At 38.7% G+C, this 19697-nt stretch overlaps 1 protein-coding gene across 5 annotated transcripts in view; it reads left to right on the top strand.

Annotated features, from left to right (window-relative positions):
- The window catches only part of evi5b (ecotropic viral integration site 5b), a 63654-nt gene that overhangs the window by 21064 nt on the left and 22893 nt on the right, over positions 1 to 19697 (top strand). For 4 of the 5 annotated variants that reach the window (XM_026921238.3, XM_026921246.3, XM_026921252.3 and 1 more), the window contains 9 exons: positions 10850 to 11039; positions 12527 to 12751; positions 14475 to 14549; positions 14789 to 14914; positions 16291 to 16434; positions 16692 to 16781; positions 17899 to 17996; positions 18101 to 18161; positions 18838 to 18891. In XM_026921238.3, coding sequence (XP_026777039.1) covers positions 10850 to 11039; positions 12527 to 12751; positions 14475 to 14549; positions 14789 to 14914; positions 16291 to 16434; positions 16692 to 16781; positions 17899 to 17996; positions 18101 to 18161; positions 18838 to 18891 — 1063 coding nt within the window. Of the gene's footprint in view, positions 1 to 3825; positions 4283 to 4485; positions 4593 to 10849; positions 11040 to 12526; positions 12752 to 14474; positions 14550 to 14788; positions 14915 to 16290; positions 16435 to 16691; positions 16782 to 17898; positions 17997 to 18100; positions 18162 to 18837; positions 18892 to 19697 lie in introns of those variants that run through there. The other variant, XM_026921279.3, reaches the window with a different exon arrangement.

Raw genomic sequence — 19697 nt, 5'->3', positions numbered from 1 at the left:
GTATTGTCAAATGTATATCAAATGTAGCACCAGAGGTCCTAGAGAGCAAAGTTTGTGAGTGGGAATCTAACTGCCTTGAAGTATGCTTACTTAATAGTCCAAAAAGTTAAGCTAATCAGAAAACAGTGTTACGGCACGTGTGTCAAACACAAGTGTATTATTAACATCCGGCCTGCAGCCTTGTTTCATTTGGCTCACATGAACTTGGAAAAATAATATTAAAATGGCCTGTAGTGCAATACTGCTCAACGTTTTCACACTCTCCTGAATTCACAGCAGATCCATAGCACAGACAGGAAGTTACCGTATATACATGCACTCCAGTTTCTTTCGTGGCTGGCTTGACCACGGTCTGAAACGCAGGTTAAAATCAACTCCTGTTTGTTGCACTCCATGTAAATCACAGTTACGTATAAAATCGATTAGGAAGCACGTTGTGTGTTGTGATGGCAGTGGCGTAACCAGAAATTAATTTTGGTGGGATGAGGAAATATACAAAATAAAATCATGATTTGATTGGTTTTTCTTATTTGTCTTGTTCAGTTGGTAAGTTTGACGTGCTTGTGCATTTCACGTGGATGTCAGACAGCAGTAGGAGTGGTGATAACACTAATTTGTTATTCAGCCTAAACATTTAAGGCACAATCTTCCACCAGTCATATTAATAATGTTGCTATGAAATATTTAACACTGAAAAAGATTAAAATAAGATGTTAATTCCGCCTTCTATTATAAATCCTGATCTACTTTTCTTATATTGATTTTGCAGTGGTTTGATTTGTTGTCATTACAAAATAAATGTATTACAATTTTATGCATTAATTGTGTCAGTATCATTTCGTGTCAGTATCATCTCATGAAGCCTGTTTTGGGAGGTGTCTCATACCATGGCTTTAGTGTATCGTCACATACCTACCAAATAACGTGTTATAATGTTTACAATATGTACATTATGTAAGAATTGTCCCTTACAAAACTGGCCAAAGAATTGATCTCAATTCTAATTTAAAAACTGTGATTTCCTATTTCATCAAGAATTGTGTTAAATACATAGTGAATGGGCAGTGGGTTAAAGCTGATCTATAGTTAACTATATAGTCTGAATAAGTTAAACGAACAAAGTCTGATTTCTACCAGTATCAAGTTACCAGTGGATTTCAGAGAACAGGGCTCTGAGGTAAATCATTAATGATGTGGTGTGTGTTTTAAGGAAAAACACTCTTTCTCAGACAGCAGTGTAGCCTAATGTTAATGGAGAATGACCTCAGTTTTTCTTTGGGCTGTCTGCTAGCTTAATGTTGATTCTTACAAATGTTTACAGAGCAGTATAAAGAGCAGTGTGTAGGAATGTAGAATTAGTTCTTCTATAATAGCATTCCTTATCAGAGGAGAGCCAGCAACTTTCTAGGATGGGAATATTCCCTCTTGTGAGGGAAACGGACCATCCCGTAAAAGATAATGTTCTGTGTTGCTCTATCTCTTTGTGTGTCCAATTGGATTTGGTCTCTTGACCTGGCTTGACCTTTGATTTTTGCCCTGGTGTGTCTATAGGCTTGGTGTTCAGGCCATCTGCCCTCTGACCCCAGCTACGCAGAGGAAGCCCTGACCACAGCTGGGTTTTTTTCATGTGGCACAAACATCATGATTTAACACAGTTCTATCCACCTGCTGCACTCATACAGATCTAGTGCAGCCTCAGTATAGCACACGTGTCAGGATTGAGACTTCTTTCAGGGACTCTTTCCTTTATACCCTGCTGCAGCTGCACATGCTGAGAGTGTTGAACTGCATTCCTGCCACATGTAGTTTTCTCTCTGAATTAACACATCCGAGTCAGCTCGACATCTAATCAACACCGTCCTGAATTTAGAAAGATGTAGTAAAGTGTATTTGAGGGTTTTCAGTCATTTTAAAAAAGGAATGTAACACAGCGTTGTTGAATTCTCAAATCACAAGGTGTGGCTTCATTTTCTGTAACAGCGCATCTCTGAACGTAGTTCCAGCTGTAACATAAATGAACGATTTATATTAACGTGCTTGCTCCAGTATGTTATTGTTTTTAATACTAACAGCTCATTCACAGGGACTTATATGGGAGATACTACACATAATTTAAAAAACTGTGGATATGGTGGAGGACAGGTTTATTAAACATTTATGGAGGGAGTCTTCGGTGTCAGTGCTTTGTAACAGGCATGGGAGTGTCTTCAGGACAGAGGAGTTTGCTCTTTCCAGTTTCTTGGTAACATGACGAGCTGTGTTTTTGTCTTATTAACTTAATGACGGCGAAAAGAAGAGAGGCTGGTGAAGGAATGACGATTTATAGTGGCTATAAATTAAGCGATAACAGGAACTAAATTGTCTTGCGGATGCAAATTGTTTAAAAGCATGATGTCATTAATTATAAATTAAAAATTATATAATTGTTGGCAAATCATTGTGGTGTAACAGCAATAAAACACTTCAGGTCATGCTATTATAGGTAAATAATCCACATTGGGGTGGTAACAGGAACTCTGCTTCATGTCGCACCAACACACTTAACATAAATGTTATGAGAATTTTAAAAAAACTTCATTGGGTACATCAGTGTGACTGTCACATATCTGAATACCAGATTAAAGAACAGAACCTCTCAACATCATTGTCTTGTAGCTGTGGTCAGCTGATTAGCGATCACTGTGACTGCCTTATCAATCAGCAACTGTGCTCATGCAGCGATATCATAGACACCACGTATCCTCCAGAATGAACGAGTCAACTAACATTCACTAGCTAAAACATAAGCTCTGGTTGAAGGGAAAAAGATTGAAAGCTGAATGTAAGGGAGGAAGATATAATCAAGATATATACATCTCAGGGGTTGTAAGAAGCAGCTACCCTGCTACTTCTAGTTACCTAGCTAAAATATAATATAGAGCACAAAGGTATAACACTGGGTCATTTCTGATGTTCCTGTATGTTTTGTTCTCCAGTCTATCAAAAAAAAATGGTTTGGCATGAACTGGATAGTGTTAGTGCAGCGTTAGTGCAGTTGTTTTACACTTTCTCTCTGTTCCTTTTGGCTGTGTCTCCTCCCAGTCACTGTGTAGCTGGACTTCTTTTGCGTCTAAATTTTATGCCAAATCTGACCTGATACCGCTGTCACATTTATTGTTACAGGATTGTCTTGGTGACTCAGCAGGATTTCTGTCCCCTGACTGACTGAGTAATCATGTTTTTTTTTTGTTTGGTTTTTTTTTTTTTTGGTAACGAAGAAGTCCTTTGCACTGTAGTTTAAAATCAATATGAAATCCCTGGGAAGTACACAGAGTGTATTGGGGAATCCCTGAACCACAGATGAGTCATACTTGTGGTCTGCTTTCTCTTTACCGTTGCTGGTTTGATAGTGCTGAGGTAGTGCTGCTATCTAAAGTTATGCATTAGTCATAGCTGGTTCTGCTTAGCAACCTGAAACCAGTGGATGAAGTAGCAGTTAGGCAGTTAGACCTCCCTGTTTGATACAGTAAACAAATATCCTTCACCGTGCCAGGAGTACTGGAGTTGAATTCTACAATGCTTTGGGCATCATGGGAAGCAGTCTTAGCCTGCTGTGTACGAATACGCAGACACCTTGCTAGTGTCCATGTTCGGTTAAGAAGTGTCAGTTGAACAAGCAATTGTTTAAAACGTGTCTTTTTTGTGTGTTTACTCTATATTTGAACCTCAGTAATTCTCTTATTACACCTTACTTGTCTAAATTTTAAATTTATTAAAGCACTAGTGAGGGCATTTAGACTCTCCGGGTTCTCTCACTTATAGAGGAGGACAGCATGTGCCCAGTGTGTTCTGTGTCGCAGATTTCCTCTGATGATGGAACACAGGATCAGTGATTATGGTAAATTAGATACGCTGAGTGAAGCGCCCACACACAGCTAAAAGTACACATTTGCTCTCTCTCTCTCTCTCTCTCTCCTCTGAAAGTAGGGCACTAGCTCCGGAGAGCTAAAGCATGAAAAACAGACAGACAGTACATATTGGACATGGGCATGAGCTGCACAGACATGCACATACACACAACTGTGCACACACAACTGTGGTAGACATGTTGCTCTTGTGGCGCACAGGTTGAAGGTCTTTTCACTTTTAGATAAGAGTGTGTGTGTGTGTGTGTGAGAGAGAGAGAGATAGAGAGAGAGAGAGAGACCTTGTGTGTTGGCTTAAGAGAGATACAGACACTGATGCGCAGTTTCTCTTGGCATTAAAAGCAACGGCACAGCAGCATGAGAATCTAAACGACCTGGTGAGAACCTAACTAACTCCAAATATTTTGAAAATATAAGTTTCATAGATAACCCATGAAATTACCTGGCCATTTGGCTGATTTGATATTATTTAGTGTCAATATACAGTGAAGTACTTTGTTTATTTTTTCTCTAAATGTTTGTGATATATGATAACGGTTCAACTTTTTTTTTTTTTTTTTTTTTTTTTACTTTTTTACAGTTCAAAACAATACACAGTGCTGTTTTACCATGATGACATGACAGCGCTATCAAAATGGCACTGAGACATGACAGTCACTACACCGATATCAACAATGCAGTACAAGGGTTTGTTTGTGTTTTTGTGTAATTGCAGTATGCAACTGCGATCATACAACGCATCGTCATGTTGATTTGACTTTCTTTATTCTTATTAGCCATGGTCAGGCAAAATACTGAATATCAGTTGATTCTTATCTTTTCTGTTTGCCTGGTTTGTTTATTGTTTCTGCTTCCTTTCTACTTGGTCAGATAATTGTTTCCTGTTGATAAAATGCTAGGATAAAATGTTAGGATAGATCTTTAGCCACTTGCGTTTGACTCCGAGTGAAAACTCGCGCTTTACTTTGTTTAACCAGAGGTGAATCATTTGTAGAGCCAGGTCATGTTTAATGCACTCTGGACCTGCTGAAAAGGACAGAAGTGTTTATTTATTGTATGGAGTAAAACATGAATTGTAATAAACTAGAAGCATATTTCTGAGCATAGATGCCTCATGCCTCTGTTAAATAAGTGAAACATGTTCAGTGGGTTTCTTATTTAATCTTACTTATTTGTGTTGGATGCTATCAGGTGTAAAGCGGGGTTTAATAGCAAGGTGCAGTCTGACTTTTTTTTTTTTTTTTTTTTTTTTTTTTTTTTTTTTTAAATACAGTTCTGACGTGTGTGCAAAAAATCAGGTGTTCATATGACAGTTATGTGTATTTGGCTATACTGAATTAACAGAGAGGGCTTTTTCAAAATGGGAGACTGTTAACTGATTGGCTAAATGTGACAAAGTAGATTGTATCACACCATAACCGTCATGCGGCAGAGCTCTTCATGGAAATTAACAGCATTCAGAAGCATCTGTATCAGTAGTTAACGCGATATTTCAAGAAAATTTGGTTGAATATTTGTAGAAATTGTATGAAATTATTAAAGTAACCAACCGATTTTAGAACCGATCTAAACAGGGTCAAGGTCACAGCAAAGTCAAATGTGTGAAATAGTTTTTTGTTTTAGTAGCTTCCTTCCTGTAAGTAGATTTTATGGGTATTTGAAGCACACAAATGAGTAACAAGAAGGACTAGACTTTTTGGGTGCCGAGGCATCCCCATTGCCTCCACTGGTGTGTCGAGTTCTGCTTGGCAGTATTTTACGGAATTGAACAGAACACTGAAATATTTTTAAGTCCAAATGCTGCCCCCTATAGCAAAGTCTAAGAGGATTAGTAGTACCACGATAAACTTCTACTCTGGTAAAATCTCATTTAAACAGTATTCAGATTAAAATAAGCCTAAATGAAAAGATACATTGGCTTTGCGGGCTTATCATTATAAAGAGTACATTCTGTCATCCTTCAAATCTACTTTCCAATACGCATATTTATGCCTTTTGGCTTTTTATAATATTGTATGTAGTGTATGTATTTCTATTAATATACTGTTTTTTTCCTTGTCCTGATAGAGCACATTGCTTTCAGTGGCTTTTACTGACCAGCTGTTATTGCTTAATAAGTGCAGCCAAGTGCATTTATTAAGATAAAACTGACACATGGACCTTTTTGAATGTAGGCTTCAATAACTTGACATTAGCTTGAAGTCCGTTATGGTAAATTTAATGTGCAGGTTTAATTAGTCTACTGTTGTTTTTTTGATGGAATAAAAAAACTGAACACAGTTAGATAATTAATATCTTAACTCAGACGTTGCATATGCTGTGCTCCACTTGTCAAGACTAGAACTCAGAGTCTGTGAGATCACTGAAATACTCCCAACATGCAATGGTTCCTTCAGCTCTGTCGCCCTCAGTGCCTCTCATCAAACCTGTAACCGGACTCACAGCTTGGGAGCGCAGGCCCCCACTCTTTTTCCGAGATCAGATTTCCATGGCTTTTGTGTGTGTGTGTGTGTGTGTGTTTGTGTGTGTGTGTTTGTGTGTGTGTGTGTGTGTGTGTGTGCGCGTTTGTGTATGCTCTGTGTGGGTACTGAGTTCATTCAGCTGCACGCTGATAGCCTGTGTGTCTGTAAGGCCAGCCTGCTGCCAGCCAGTGTGGCCCTTTAAACAGCGATGCTGGCTTAACTTTATAAACAATCTACAATTTGAGCTTCAGCTTTTTGAATTCACTTTTTGTAAAACACTGTTATTTGCATATTAATCTTGCAAGCCAGACCTGTTGTGTCACTAGAGTCTGGAATGTTTCATTAAAATATGTGGTTAAGAATCACCTGACCATCACACCCATATGTGGGCCTTCTTCAAACTATTGCCACAAAGTTGGAAGCACACAGTTGTCTAGAATGGTTTTTGTATGCTGCAGCATTACAGCTTCCCTTCACTGGAACTAAAGGGCCCAAACATTTTCCAGCATTACAATGCCCCTGTGCACAAAGCTTGATTTATAAAGACTTCTTTTCCAACATCAGCGACAACCTCACTAATGCTCTTGTGGTTGAATGAGCACATATCCCCTCAGCCATGTTCCAAAATCTAGTGAAAATCCTTCCTGGAAGAATGGAGGTTATTATAACACCAAAGGGGTTTTTTGTAAAGTGATGTTCAGCAAGCACATCTGGTTGTGATGTTCAGGTGTCCTCATACATTTGGCCATATAGTGTATATCTTGTTTCAAAAAGCTCATTATATCATGTTGTTTTGTTTTTCTGCTGGAAACTGGTACACAGAAATATGGAATGCAATTCAGACTGCAGCCTTGAACATTCTGAAGGTTGTGGCCAGAAAAGTGTACAAACGTTCAGCGCTTCTTAGGCCAAGACTATTTGTATATATAATATTAATGTTATCAGTGTTACCCCTTTTATTTGTTTTTCTATATCTATTTATTGGAAGAAGCTTAGAGCCTGCTAGCTATATTGTCGACTCATATTTACGTTGCCCTGCACTTGATATAGCCTGTTCTATAGTTGATGGGAATACAAGAGTGTGTTTACATTTTTAAAATGGATGTGGCTCTGGAAATTGTGAACTTGGATCTAACTACCAGGGCCGGTCCGTCACATAGGCGACATAGGCGGTTGCCTAGGGGGCAAGACAGAGGGGTGCCACATGAGAGGGTTTTCTTTTTTTTTTTTTTTTTTTTTTGGGTCAGAAGTGCACCCTCTCGTGACGACTGTGTGCCCCTCTACCCATGTATTGAGCAAAATTAATTGTGCCAATTAACATCCGTTCAGTACTGATTAAATTTAAGTGGTAATAACATCAAGTTGACATCAACGAAAAAAAAATTTGACAACTCGTAACATAAGTCATGTTGGATTATTTTACACACTGCCTGCATCATGACATGATTGATACATTGCCATAACGCATTACTTATGCATGCCAGCGCCGTTAGCATACGCGTTAGTTATGCCTCTAGCACTACGTGATTATATGCTACACATAATCAGATTCTCATCGTATGTTGAAAAAATTAGTGAAAAAAGAAGAGCAGAAAAAAGAGCAATATAGAGGTAAGAATCATAAGTTAACGTCTGTTCATTTCAGCCATTGATGTTTACTTACTATTTTAAGATAAGATAAGGTAAGATAAACTTTGTTGATCCCACAGTGGGGAAATTCACTTATCACAGCAGCTCACAGACAGTTAAAGTGCAGGTATTAAAGACTAATGATAGGAAGAAAGAAAAGTTAAAGCTATATCTATATATACACCTTAGGAATAATAAAAGAAATAAAATTCTATAAAATTAAAAATTAAAAAAATTTTAAATGGATTATATAGAACCTAGCACGGACTCTGTGGGCCATTTTTTTGTTTGTTTGTTTGTTTAATTTTGGTGCAAGTTAAATGCTGTGTATTTTCTTTAAATTAAACATTAAGCTTCTAGAATGTTGCTTAATTTCAGTTATATTGCTGCTTGCTTTCACGTCACCAAAAAACTCCTAAGTGTCTTTTATAAAAAAAAAAAAAAACATGATTAGGCCTATAGTCTAAGCATTCATGAATTGCAATCATTTAAGTTTAGGTATGTCATTTTCCAGTCTATGCTCAAAACTGGTGATGATGGGTAAGAGGCTAATTCGACTAAGTAGCTAGATAGCTGGCTGGTTACCATCAACCAACATGACCACCATGGAGATTCTAGACTTTTTGCATGAAAAGCGACTGCAAGAAATCTGCCCTCAGTGGGTGGCACTGAGGATATCTTTGCCTGTCTCGGTGACTGTGGCAGCTGCAGAGGAGCTTTTCAAAGCTCAAACTGATTGAAATGTACTTGAGGTCAACCATGGCCCAAGACCGTCTCACTGCACTCAGTGATCAGCATCAATCATGATGTGTCTCCAAATTTCTCTTTTTATGCAATCATTGATGACTGTGCTGCAAAGAAGTCCAGACGTGTGCAGTTTCGAAACAATTCTCAAATTCAGAAGAGATTCTTTAGTTTTTGTATAAAAAGTGACTACCCAAAAATCTAAAACCTTGCCTAGAGCACCAACAGAGCCTGGGTTGGCCCTGCTAGCTACAAATACTGTTTACCTGCAGCTTTGAGTGACTGTAAGCCAGCTCACCCTCAGGTTGTCAAACAGCTTCTATTTCCAAACATTCAGCTGTTTATATCTGAAATGTTAGTGTATATACACTCATGAAGTAGTACTCTGTTATCTCTAATGGACTGTCATGTCATGGTCAGGGGTATACTGGTGTTCATAAGTGAATCAGTGTGTCAGTCCGTAAAAGGAGATATTCACATGCAGAAGATTCTCCAAAAATGTGTGCGACCAATTAATTCTTCATTAATTATCTTAATTCATCCATGTTTACACTTTCCTGCTGTACAATCCTTAAAAAGACTGAGATCAATCGGGACTTGCTATTACAGTCTTGCTGTGCAGCTTTGACTGTTTACATTCTCAGTGCAAAAGCCTGTTAACACCTTGGCACATTACACAAAAATTTACAGAAGGTAAGCCCTATAGCAGGAGTGGAAAATCATAAATATGTCAGCTATCTGATCATACCGCGTAAGTAAGAGTATGTCTTGGTTGCCCAGAAAAGTTTTAATGTAGCACATCCTGTTTGCAACCTCAACAAAAAGTCAGAAAGCCGCTGGCCAATGTTTCACCATGGAGCTGTGTAGTAAACAGAATAGCTTTGACATCTTTGTGGTTTTTTTTTATTTTATTTTACTTTGATTCCTTAGAAAAGATAGCTAAATTATCCATTTAGTTATTTGTTCTGTCATCAGCTAGCCAGCTAGTGCAGAAGACCGTGGGATTCAGAATGAATAGCTCGTGCTATAGTTACAGCATCGAGGTTTGTCACGCTTCCATAAAGCACATGGATCTTTAAACATAGCTACACACCAATTAAAACTTGTGTTTCCAGAAAATCAGTAAGGAATAAGGTTTTTTTCTGGTTGGTGAACCCACTTGTCTGCCAGGCAAATATGGAAATATTTGCTAATATGGATGGCCCCAGCATGAAATGTGCTTGTCCCGGGTGTCTGGGCAACTGATTTCCTTTTTTTTTTTTTTTTTAAACCCCTCTGTAAAATATCAAATATGGATTCTATAAACTCTTATTCTCTTCCTGCAATTGAGAGATGAAAGGATATAATAAAGATGTTATCTGCATGCAAGCACCAGTTCAAATGATCTAATTTTGACTCGTTCTTTCATCAAGTATTATTTTTTTCCGAGTAACAAAGTAGTGCTGGTTTTTAAAAGGCATTAATGTTTGGTAAATGTACTTTGAAATAGCTGTAATCTTATCAGCTCATGTCTGTCAGTTTTTTTATATTTTTATCAAAAGGTCAGAATAGCGATTCTCTAAAAACCAAATGTATCAGTAAACTTTCGACCAAAGATTATCCATCAAAAGGAAGGAACTGTATTTTGCTGATGTAACAGTCTCAGTCTGAATGTTTGGTCTTGTACTAACTAGTTTTACAGTGGCGTGATCATTTTTGGTACAAATGAGGTCCTTCCGTATTTTTCAATGGTTTAGGTGAAAATTTTTTTTAGTGAGTAAAAATATTTGAAAAAACATTTTTGGTAAGTTTTTTTTCTTTTTTTTTTTTTTTCTTCCAGTTTAAATTGAATTGAAATTAAATCTTTGATGCTTGGGAGTAACGCACAAAGAGAAAGTATTGCCAGTCAAAATAATGCAAAATAAGCAGACTTCAGTGTACTAAATCAAAGCACCTTGGAGGGCATCATCGCCTTCACTACAGTTAGTTTGCTCCTGCAGTCTTGTTTGTCGTTTCTGTCCCTGTTATCATGCTGGGAAATCAATATCTCAGAAACAGCCAAGGGACCATGATTGCACTTTTGCAAAGAAGCCTGATGTTTTCACTTCCTGGTGATGCTTTGTTCTGCAGGTTGTTGGAAACGGACAGTAAATCCCTGCGCTCAGTGAACGGCTCTCGGAGGAACAGCGGCTCCTCGCTGGTGTCCAGCTCCTCGGCCTCTTCCAACCTCTCGCACCTGGAGGAGGACTCGTGGATCTTATGGGGGCGCATCGTCAACGAGTGGGAGGAGGTGCGCAAGAAAAAGGAGAAACAGCTGAAGGTAAAACCACAAAAAAACCCTCAAATATAGTATGTAATTAACTACATTTTCAGATTGTCATTATACATCAACAAGATGTTTTCATGCCACACATTAAATTAATGGTAATACTTGGCTTAGTGTAGTATTGTCTTGTAACATGCTTTGCATAAAACCAGCACATTTTAAATGTGTATGTTCTCGTCAGTGGCGAAACTTTAACTTTCCTGTGCAAATATAACATTTGGGTCCTGCTCATCATGAGTCATTTTCCAAGTCTTGCATGAACATACTCCCACACCCCTAATATTGCATATACAGTCAGTATACTGGCAGCTTGCTGTATACATGCTTCACATGACCATTGCTATCATAGCAATCCCACTTGGATCATGAGTGCTGGTAAAAGTGTACTGGGTGCACTGCGCTTCTTTTTGCCCCTAACTCTTCATGTGTGAGGTGGCTGGGGAGGATATTAGAGAAGCTGTTGTATTTCTGCACCTTCAGCAGCACCACTTGTCATTAATCACTATGAGGTGTTGTTCATGTTTTACACTGACGAACCTGCATGTGTATGTTTTTGTGCCTGCTTGTGTGTGTGGGAACCTGTGTGTTTCTACACGAGTGTGTGTCTGCACAAGAATGTGTCTGTGCACGCGTGTCTGAGCATGTATGTGTGTGTGTGTGCACGTGCTTGTCTACATGTGCACCTTTGTGTGCATGTGTGCCCGTGTGTGTGTGTGCCCGTGTGTGTGTGTGTGTGTAGACTTCAGTCTCAGCCCCTGACCAGCTGTAGATCTTAGCAGCCTGATTCAGTGTTGTCGTCGTCAGTTTAATAAAGTCGTGTCAGCAGTGTTGTGCAGGAAACTCAGGGTCTCTTCTGAACATCTCAGACCAGGCTATATTTAGAAGCATGAAAGTGCATTATCGTGAAAGAGACACAGTGCTCTTGGCAAATAGTATGCAGAAGCTCTTGCACAATTATTATTAATGAGTGTTAAACATGAATTCATACTGGGAGCATTTTTAAATTTAATGATTTTTTGCCTCACATCATCTGAATCACTTTTCTAACCTGACTCGAGTTTACTGCTGGTTGCCATGGTTTCAGTTGTACTGCCTAGCTAATGAAATGGTTTTCTTTCTCACATGCATTTTTTTTTAATGGGGATTGTAATACGTTATACATTTATATAGCAACACTCAGTAAGCCAGATGTGATTACTACACGATCAAAGCAGTCAGTATTTACAAACATAATAAAAATTGTAATTAACAGTGTTCTCATAGTAAGTTATGCTAACTGTACAATCTGTTACAGGCTGTTAATGCACTAACATTAAACTCATCCAAGATCCTTACCAGGAAATATGGGTAATGTTGCACACTGGGGAAAAGTGTCCGACCGTCTTTCGCTCCCATTGGTAGTCACTTCTCATGTCGCCTGGCAGTTGTCACTAGTTGTAGCTATGGTGTCATAGGTATCTTTGTGTCACACCTCTGTACAGGAACTGGTCAGGAAGGGCATCCCGCATCACTTCCGGGCGATAGTGTGGCAGCTTCTCTGCAATGCCCAGAATCTGCCCATAAAGGACCAGTACTCAGAACTGCTGAAGATGACGTCACCCTGCGAGAAGCTGATCCGCAGAGACATCGCCCGCACATACCCCGAGCACGAGTTCTTCAAGGAGAAGGACAGCCTGGGCCAGGAGGTGCTCTTTAATGTCATGAAGGTGCGCTCTCTTCAACTCTTCTGCTTTTTGATGACAGTTCACTGATTCAGAACTTAATTGCTTTAGTACGTGCTGCTTCTTGCTGTCACCCTTGGCAGCGGAAGTCACTTAGCATACTGGAATTAGCTCAATAATGACATGTGAATGAGGTTGCTGTCAATGCAAAGTGTACTGGTCTCACAAGTCATCAGTTCTATGTAATGCCATTGTAACTATGCTAGCAATGAAACCCCTGTGACCTCAGCATGCAGACAGCCATTAATTTATCACAGCAATCACAGATTACAGCACTAACCAACAAATTAGCACCAGAGTTGCTAAACACATCACAAGTATTTCAATGTACACATATTTAATGTGTTCTGTAATCATAAATAATGTCAGAACCACACCTGAGCATATCCTGGTCCCATAATAAAAGCTTTAAAGCCTGTAGAGGTATTCATTAGACAGACAGACCTAGTATTTCTTGCTGATCTATATTTCAACCCCTATACTACTCCACCTGTTTTCCAAACCAGTTTGGCTCCTTAACAATAACAGGAACCTAATGCCTGGAAAAAAAATGCTGGACCTGTGGACACGACGGTACTTGACATATTAAGCTAAACGGTCCTTATTATAGCTAATGCTGCATTTTAGCAACCTCAAAGAAAGACTCTTCTTACAGACCACACAATTCCTATTGTCATCATCTTTTCTTTGTTTTGTTGACTGAAGCTTTGTTGTCTGCTGACAGTGTCTTGCTTAGTTCCTGTCTAATTTCCCCTCTATTCCAGCTGATTCAGGATAAACACACTTTCAGGTCTTGACTCATCACACTGCTCTAGTTGAATAAACCTGTGAATAAAGCAAGGCAGTAAGGTGCTTAAACAGCAGGGCTGCCAGACAGTAGGGATAGGTTTGACTATATTGTGGTAACAGTGGTTCTCATTTAGCAGTCTTTTATTAAAGTTGTGTGTAAATGTTTTCATGCCAAACCGAACTAAAAACGCCTGTCACATTTAAACAGTGTTCAATAACGCTGATTTTCTTTGTACTTCGTGGCCTAGATTGCTTCCTTTCAAGATATTAACATGAAATGACTGAGTCTCTCTAAAGATTTTCACTAAATGTGTGTGTACTGTTGTAATAAATAAGCTATTTAAACTTGTCAACATAATATATTGTATATAAAAATTTTTACAGCCATTATACAATTTGAAACCTGTTAAGGTTCTTATATGTAAATTTATACTGTGCAAACTCAGGAGCTCTCATGGGATATGAAGATCTTTTTTCTGAACTAACTAGATTTCCATGAATACCACACTTCTCATGTAAATGCTTGTTCAAATGATTTATGAATTATTTTGTTCGTATCCAGTTTGATAAATGAGGCCCACTGTGTTTAAAATTAAATGTGACCATAAGAACATTGTAATTTGTAAAGACACACACTGTATATTGTGTCTGTCTGGGATTTCTCATTTAGTTTATAAGCACAATTAAATTTCTTTAATTTATTAGAATATTCTGTCTAATAATTTGATTCTGTTGCTAACATGTGTTTTTCGGTTTTACTTAACTGCCCAGTTTAGGTGGTTGTGCAGACATACATGGCAAGTGACTGCCGTCTTTACTCTTAAGTTTCTTGAGTCAGAGACTGTTTCTTTTAAAGCTGTTAAGAGTGAGTTGCTTTGTGACTTACACACTCATTTGGGCTCACTTCCTGTTGTTGCAGGCCTACTCACTGGTGGATAGGGAAGTAGGATACTGCCAGGGGAGCGCGTTCATCGTCGGCTTGCTGCTCATGCAGGTGACCACAGTTATAAACCTATATATATTAAACCTATTATATTCCACGTCTGGACCAAACTGTCTAAGTTAACCTGTTCAATATACAATTGTGGTTTGTATATTGTTTTTTTTGTAAATTTATCCAGACACACCGACTTAGCGATGCAGGTGTTGTAATCTAGGTGCTGTAATGATGTAGCGATGTAGGTGTTGTAATCTAGAGAGCTGTTTTATGGGTTTTTGTGTTTTTTTTGTTAGATGCCAGAAGAGGAGGCATTCTGTGTGTTTGTAAAGCTCATGCAGGATTACCGTCTAAGGGAACTGTTCAAACCCAGCATGGCGGAATTGGGTCTCTGCATGTATCAGTTTGAAAGTATGATTCAGGTAAGTGCTGAAAGCATCCTATGTCATCCACACATTCCATACAAAGCACCTAGATCCAGGTTCAGCAGAACGTTTAGTCCACATCTGTGTCTGTTTCTAATGTTCAGAAACTACTATGAGCTAGATTTAGTAGGGTCAGATGTTAGGGAAGGAGCTGCAGGGTGTTGGAGTAGAAATAGGAAGGCCTGCACTAGACTGTAGTGTAATGGGACTACAGAGAACTAGATTTTATGATTATTATACCAAGAAGACCCAAACAGAACATGGAGCCAAAACAGGCGTTTCATTTGAATTTACATTGTCATGCATAAGTATTTCACCCCCTTGAACTTTTCCATTATTAAAATCATGGAAAGAATATGACTCTGCCTAGAGGAAGGTGTCAGGTAAAAGACAGTGACTATGTAAAGAGAGCAATAATCAGAGAAGCAACCAAGAGGCCATCTCACAAGAAACTGGAGGGATCCACAGCTCAGATATGAGTTGTTCACTGGTCAACCACAGCCTGGAAACTTTACAAAGCATGGTATTGGTAGCATCGTGGTGTGGGGACGCTTTTCATCAGGAGGGACTGGGAAACTGGTCAAGGTTGAGGGTAAGATGGATGGAGCCAAATACAAGGCAATTCTAGAAGAAAACAGTATGCTAGGGACTTGAGACTGGGGCAGAGCTTCACGTTCTAACAGGACAATGGTCCTAAGCATACTGCCAAAGCTATGATGCAATGGTTCAAAATCAAGAAACTCAATGTGTTAGGGTGGCTCAGTCAAAGTGCAGACCTCAATCTGATTGAGAATCTGTGGGAAGACATGAAAACTGATGTTAACCAGTGCGCTCCATTAAATCTGACAAGCAATAAATTTGTGCTTTACCTTAGTTTTAATTTGTTTTAAAAAAAAAAAAAGTTATATATAGTTACTGTGTAAATATCACAATTTAATCAATTTCAATTCCTAGTTTAGTAGCACTACACTAATTTCTGATCAGAAGGCAAAAATAGCACATGAATCCCCACTTCTAAAAGCAGCCTGTACATTTAATAATGCAAAAAAAAAAAAAAAAAAAAAGCATAATTGAATTATAAACATAACTGCATTACAAACAGCTATATCTGTTATTTAGTGGGGAGCAAAAATACACACAGGAAAACTGGCTGTCTAATGGTGCATAGGTGATGCATTTAGGAGTATGGTTTTGATATCTACACTGAATACTCTATACACTTCTACAAATACAGCTGCTCTGCAGCAGCACTTCCTCAGCAGAATTAAACGTTGCTACAGTTACATTGCTACAAGCATTTCCCTGGGAGAGAGAAAGGAAAGTGATTGCTCTGCTTTCTTTTCTTGCACTGACTCTCATCTTCCTCCCATCAGGAGCAGCTGCCTGAGCTGCACATTCATTTCCAGGCCCAGAGTTTCCACACCTCCATGTACGCGTCATCCTGGTTTCTTACCATCTTTCTCACCTCCTTTCCTCTCCCTGTTGCTACAAGAATCTTCGACATATTTATGTGTGAGGTGAGAAAACCTGTACACATGGTACAGGCTGGTTTTGCAGATGAATATATAATATGAATAATTTAATATGCATTATTAATATTCTTCCACGCCTACTTTCACACATTGGCCTTTTTGTTTCTTTGGCTGTGCACTGCTTTATATTTCAAGCTAATTGAATGGAATGTTAAAATGTTAGCAAAGTCTGCCCCCTGTTGGATGGAAAGGTTTATTGCAGACACGTTATTGAAGACTTTTCTCTCCTCCTGTGATGGTAGGGTTTGGAGATAGTGTTCCGTGTCGGCCTGGCCATCCTTCAGATGAATCAAGCAGAGCTCATCCAGTTGGACATGGAGGGCATGTTACAGGTTTGATGCACTTGTTTTTTGTTTTTTTATTATTTTTGTCATTGTATATTTAGGCCCCCATTTACTAAGATCCCAGATACATGCGCTAGTTTAAGTGTGCAAGCAGATAAATTATGCATACAAAAGGGGACTTGTTGTGAGTGATTTTCAAAGAATAATTGTGTACTGTTTTTTCTTAATGGCTGTGGCAAGTCTGCTGGAAGTGTCACAGTGAAACTAACCTTAATTGCAGCATTGATTAAACGCTGTGAAATGCACCTCACAAACTGCTCAAAATACAATATGAACTCAAAATAAATGAGCACATTTGTATTCATAGGATTTCATAATGTCTGCTGAAATGCTGTTGGCATCAGAGGTGCAAACGTGCAATGAATGTCTAATAAGAAACCTACTTTTCCGTGGTAATATTGTCATCACATTAGGAACCTTTTTTATCATTTTGAGATAATGAGGCATAATCTTGATAAACCTTGTCAAGTAAATATTATAATTACATCTTTATCTGGCAGAAACAGACTAGTGCAAATTTAATACTTACTTTCCGGACGTATTAATTTGTGAATGAAATAACCAAAGGGACTTTTAGTTTTAGTAAACCACAATGCAGGTGTTGAATTAATCTGCCTGCACTGACACCACAGTATTTTGCACTTTTAGATAGAAACACCCCAAATGGCATATTCATTAAGCCAAACACTCAAAATCAGACAATATGAGTTATTTTGATGGCTTGAAAGACGCAATCCTCTGAAAAACCTGTTAGTCAGCTTACATGTTACTTGGTGTTAGCAAGTTTGCATGTTTTTTCCAAGACACGTTTTACATTTCATCATCTTGGTCATAAACATTTGCTCATGGATAGCTAGCCATAATATTTTTAGCACTTGTGCCACTCTTATGTTATTCCATGGGCCTGCAGTAACTTGTCTATAGTTACTTAAAAGGAAGCTAAAGATTTCACCAGCTATGAAATTGTAGTTATGTAATTGTGAAAAGGTGAAGGTATCAAAAATGCTTTTTGCTTTGTTATCTATAGTGAAAAGTAAATGTTTAGTTTTGCTTATAGAAAGTAAAATAAAAAAGCTAAAAACTGCACACTTCTGTTGTCCTCTAGTACTTTCAGAAAGTCATCCCTCATCAGCTGGACAGCGGACCAGACAAAGTGATCCAGGTCGCCTATCAAGTCAAGTACAATGCCAAGAAGATGAAAAAGTGAGAGTTCTTTCTGTGAAACGTGAACTGAATCTGAATCTAATTACTCTGAGAATAGCTGTGATTGGGTGGTTTTTGAGAGCGCGTGTTTCATATGTTTGTAGGTTAGAGAAGGAGTACACTACTATAAAAACCAAGGAAATGGAGGAACAGGTGGAGATAAAGGTGAGACCACAGCAATTGTATGGGAGATACAAAAACATTTGCTTGTGAAACATATTTCTGATATACACGATATTTTTCTGATGTGTTGAGTTTCATAATACGTAATGCTTTTACATATATCTTATAGGTTCTTATATATGTAACACTAATAGTTTTTTGCTTATGTCTTCCAATAACTACAAAAAAAAAAAACTGTGTGAAAATGTCAGTTAACGAATACAATCACAAAAACCTTTTGGAAAAGTAAACATATTGATAAACAAATCTAGAATATTTAGAAAATGAGTTTTTGAATAGATGACACCGGGGTGAACAATGATAAATTCAGCCTACTGGGAAAGCGTAAGGTCTAGTGCGCTGGCGTGTTCTGTGTTTAAACAGTCTAGGCTAAAAAATGGCAGTTAAAATTATTCAGTAAGGGTCGTCTCCCCCCAACCCCCCCCCCCCCCCCCCCCTTTTTTTTTTCTTTTTTTTTTTTTTTTTTCTTTTTTTCCCCAAACTCGAAATCTGCTTGTTCCGGGTTTACTGATATTTCCAGCCCTGTCACATATCAAGTACTCATTCCAGTCTCGCCATGACTTTGTCCAAAACCACATATTGTGATATTACATGTTCTAGACTCAGTACTACATACTTGAGACTAATGTTGGACTCATAACTTTTTCTCTTTTTGCAGAGACTTCGGACAGAGAACAGGCTGCTGAAGCAGAGGATAGACACTCTGGAGAAAGTGAGTGACAGATAGAAGCGTAATGAAGAGAGTGGAGCCAAGCTCTGTCCATCGAACCGTTTTACGTCTGTCAGTTACATTGTCATGATTATGATCATCATCATGATCGATTCCCATATGACTTCATCTCTCACTGATGACTCATGAGTCATGCTGACTGTCACATGAGCTCACATATACTAACTTGGCTGTGTACCTGCGAATAACTGTAGCTACTGACTGACCTAGTGTTATAAGTGCAGACAAGCTATCCTATGGATAACAGTGAAAGATTTGCTATATGGGGCTTTTGGTATGTGGTAATTGTGTTATATGAGACTCCTCTGTCTCTATCACTAACTGTACGGCTGCGCAGGAAACCTGGCGGGTTGTGTACAAACTAGTCTATGACATGGTTCGTGAATACAGCATGCACTCACACTGTTGCATGCTGGGTCATTGACCATTCTGCCATGCATGGTGAAAATGGCGGCGAAATCGTTCATGCTGGTCCATGAGCAAAGAAGAAAACGCATATCCTCTCAACTCCCTTCCGCCAAACGACCTGCATGAGATGCTTGTTAACCCGAGTACTGACCAAAACTGCACAAAGGATTTCCCTGTACCTAATTTAATCGCCTGGATAGATTAAGCGGTCATAAAAGAGCATGGCAGTCACCGTGCATATCTAGTGTTCACTGCTTCTTGCTTCCGCTTCTCTGCTTGCACTGATTTCAGCCTCACACTTGAGGTTGCTGTAGGATCACAGTCTATCATGCTTTCACACCCATATCGCTACATCCACGCTCTTGTTTTTCTACCCTACT

This window comes from Pangasianodon hypophthalmus, chromosome 2 (genome assembly GCF_027358585.1).
Source record: "Pangasianodon hypophthalmus isolate fPanHyp1 chromosome 2, fPanHyp1.pri, whole genome shotgun sequence".
Taxonomy (NCBI): Eukaryota; Metazoa; Chordata; class Actinopteri; order Siluriformes; family Pangasiidae; genus Pangasianodon; species Pangasianodon hypophthalmus.
Note: the sequence above shows the minus strand (reverse complement) of the source record. Positions and strands in the feature narration are given on the sequence as shown.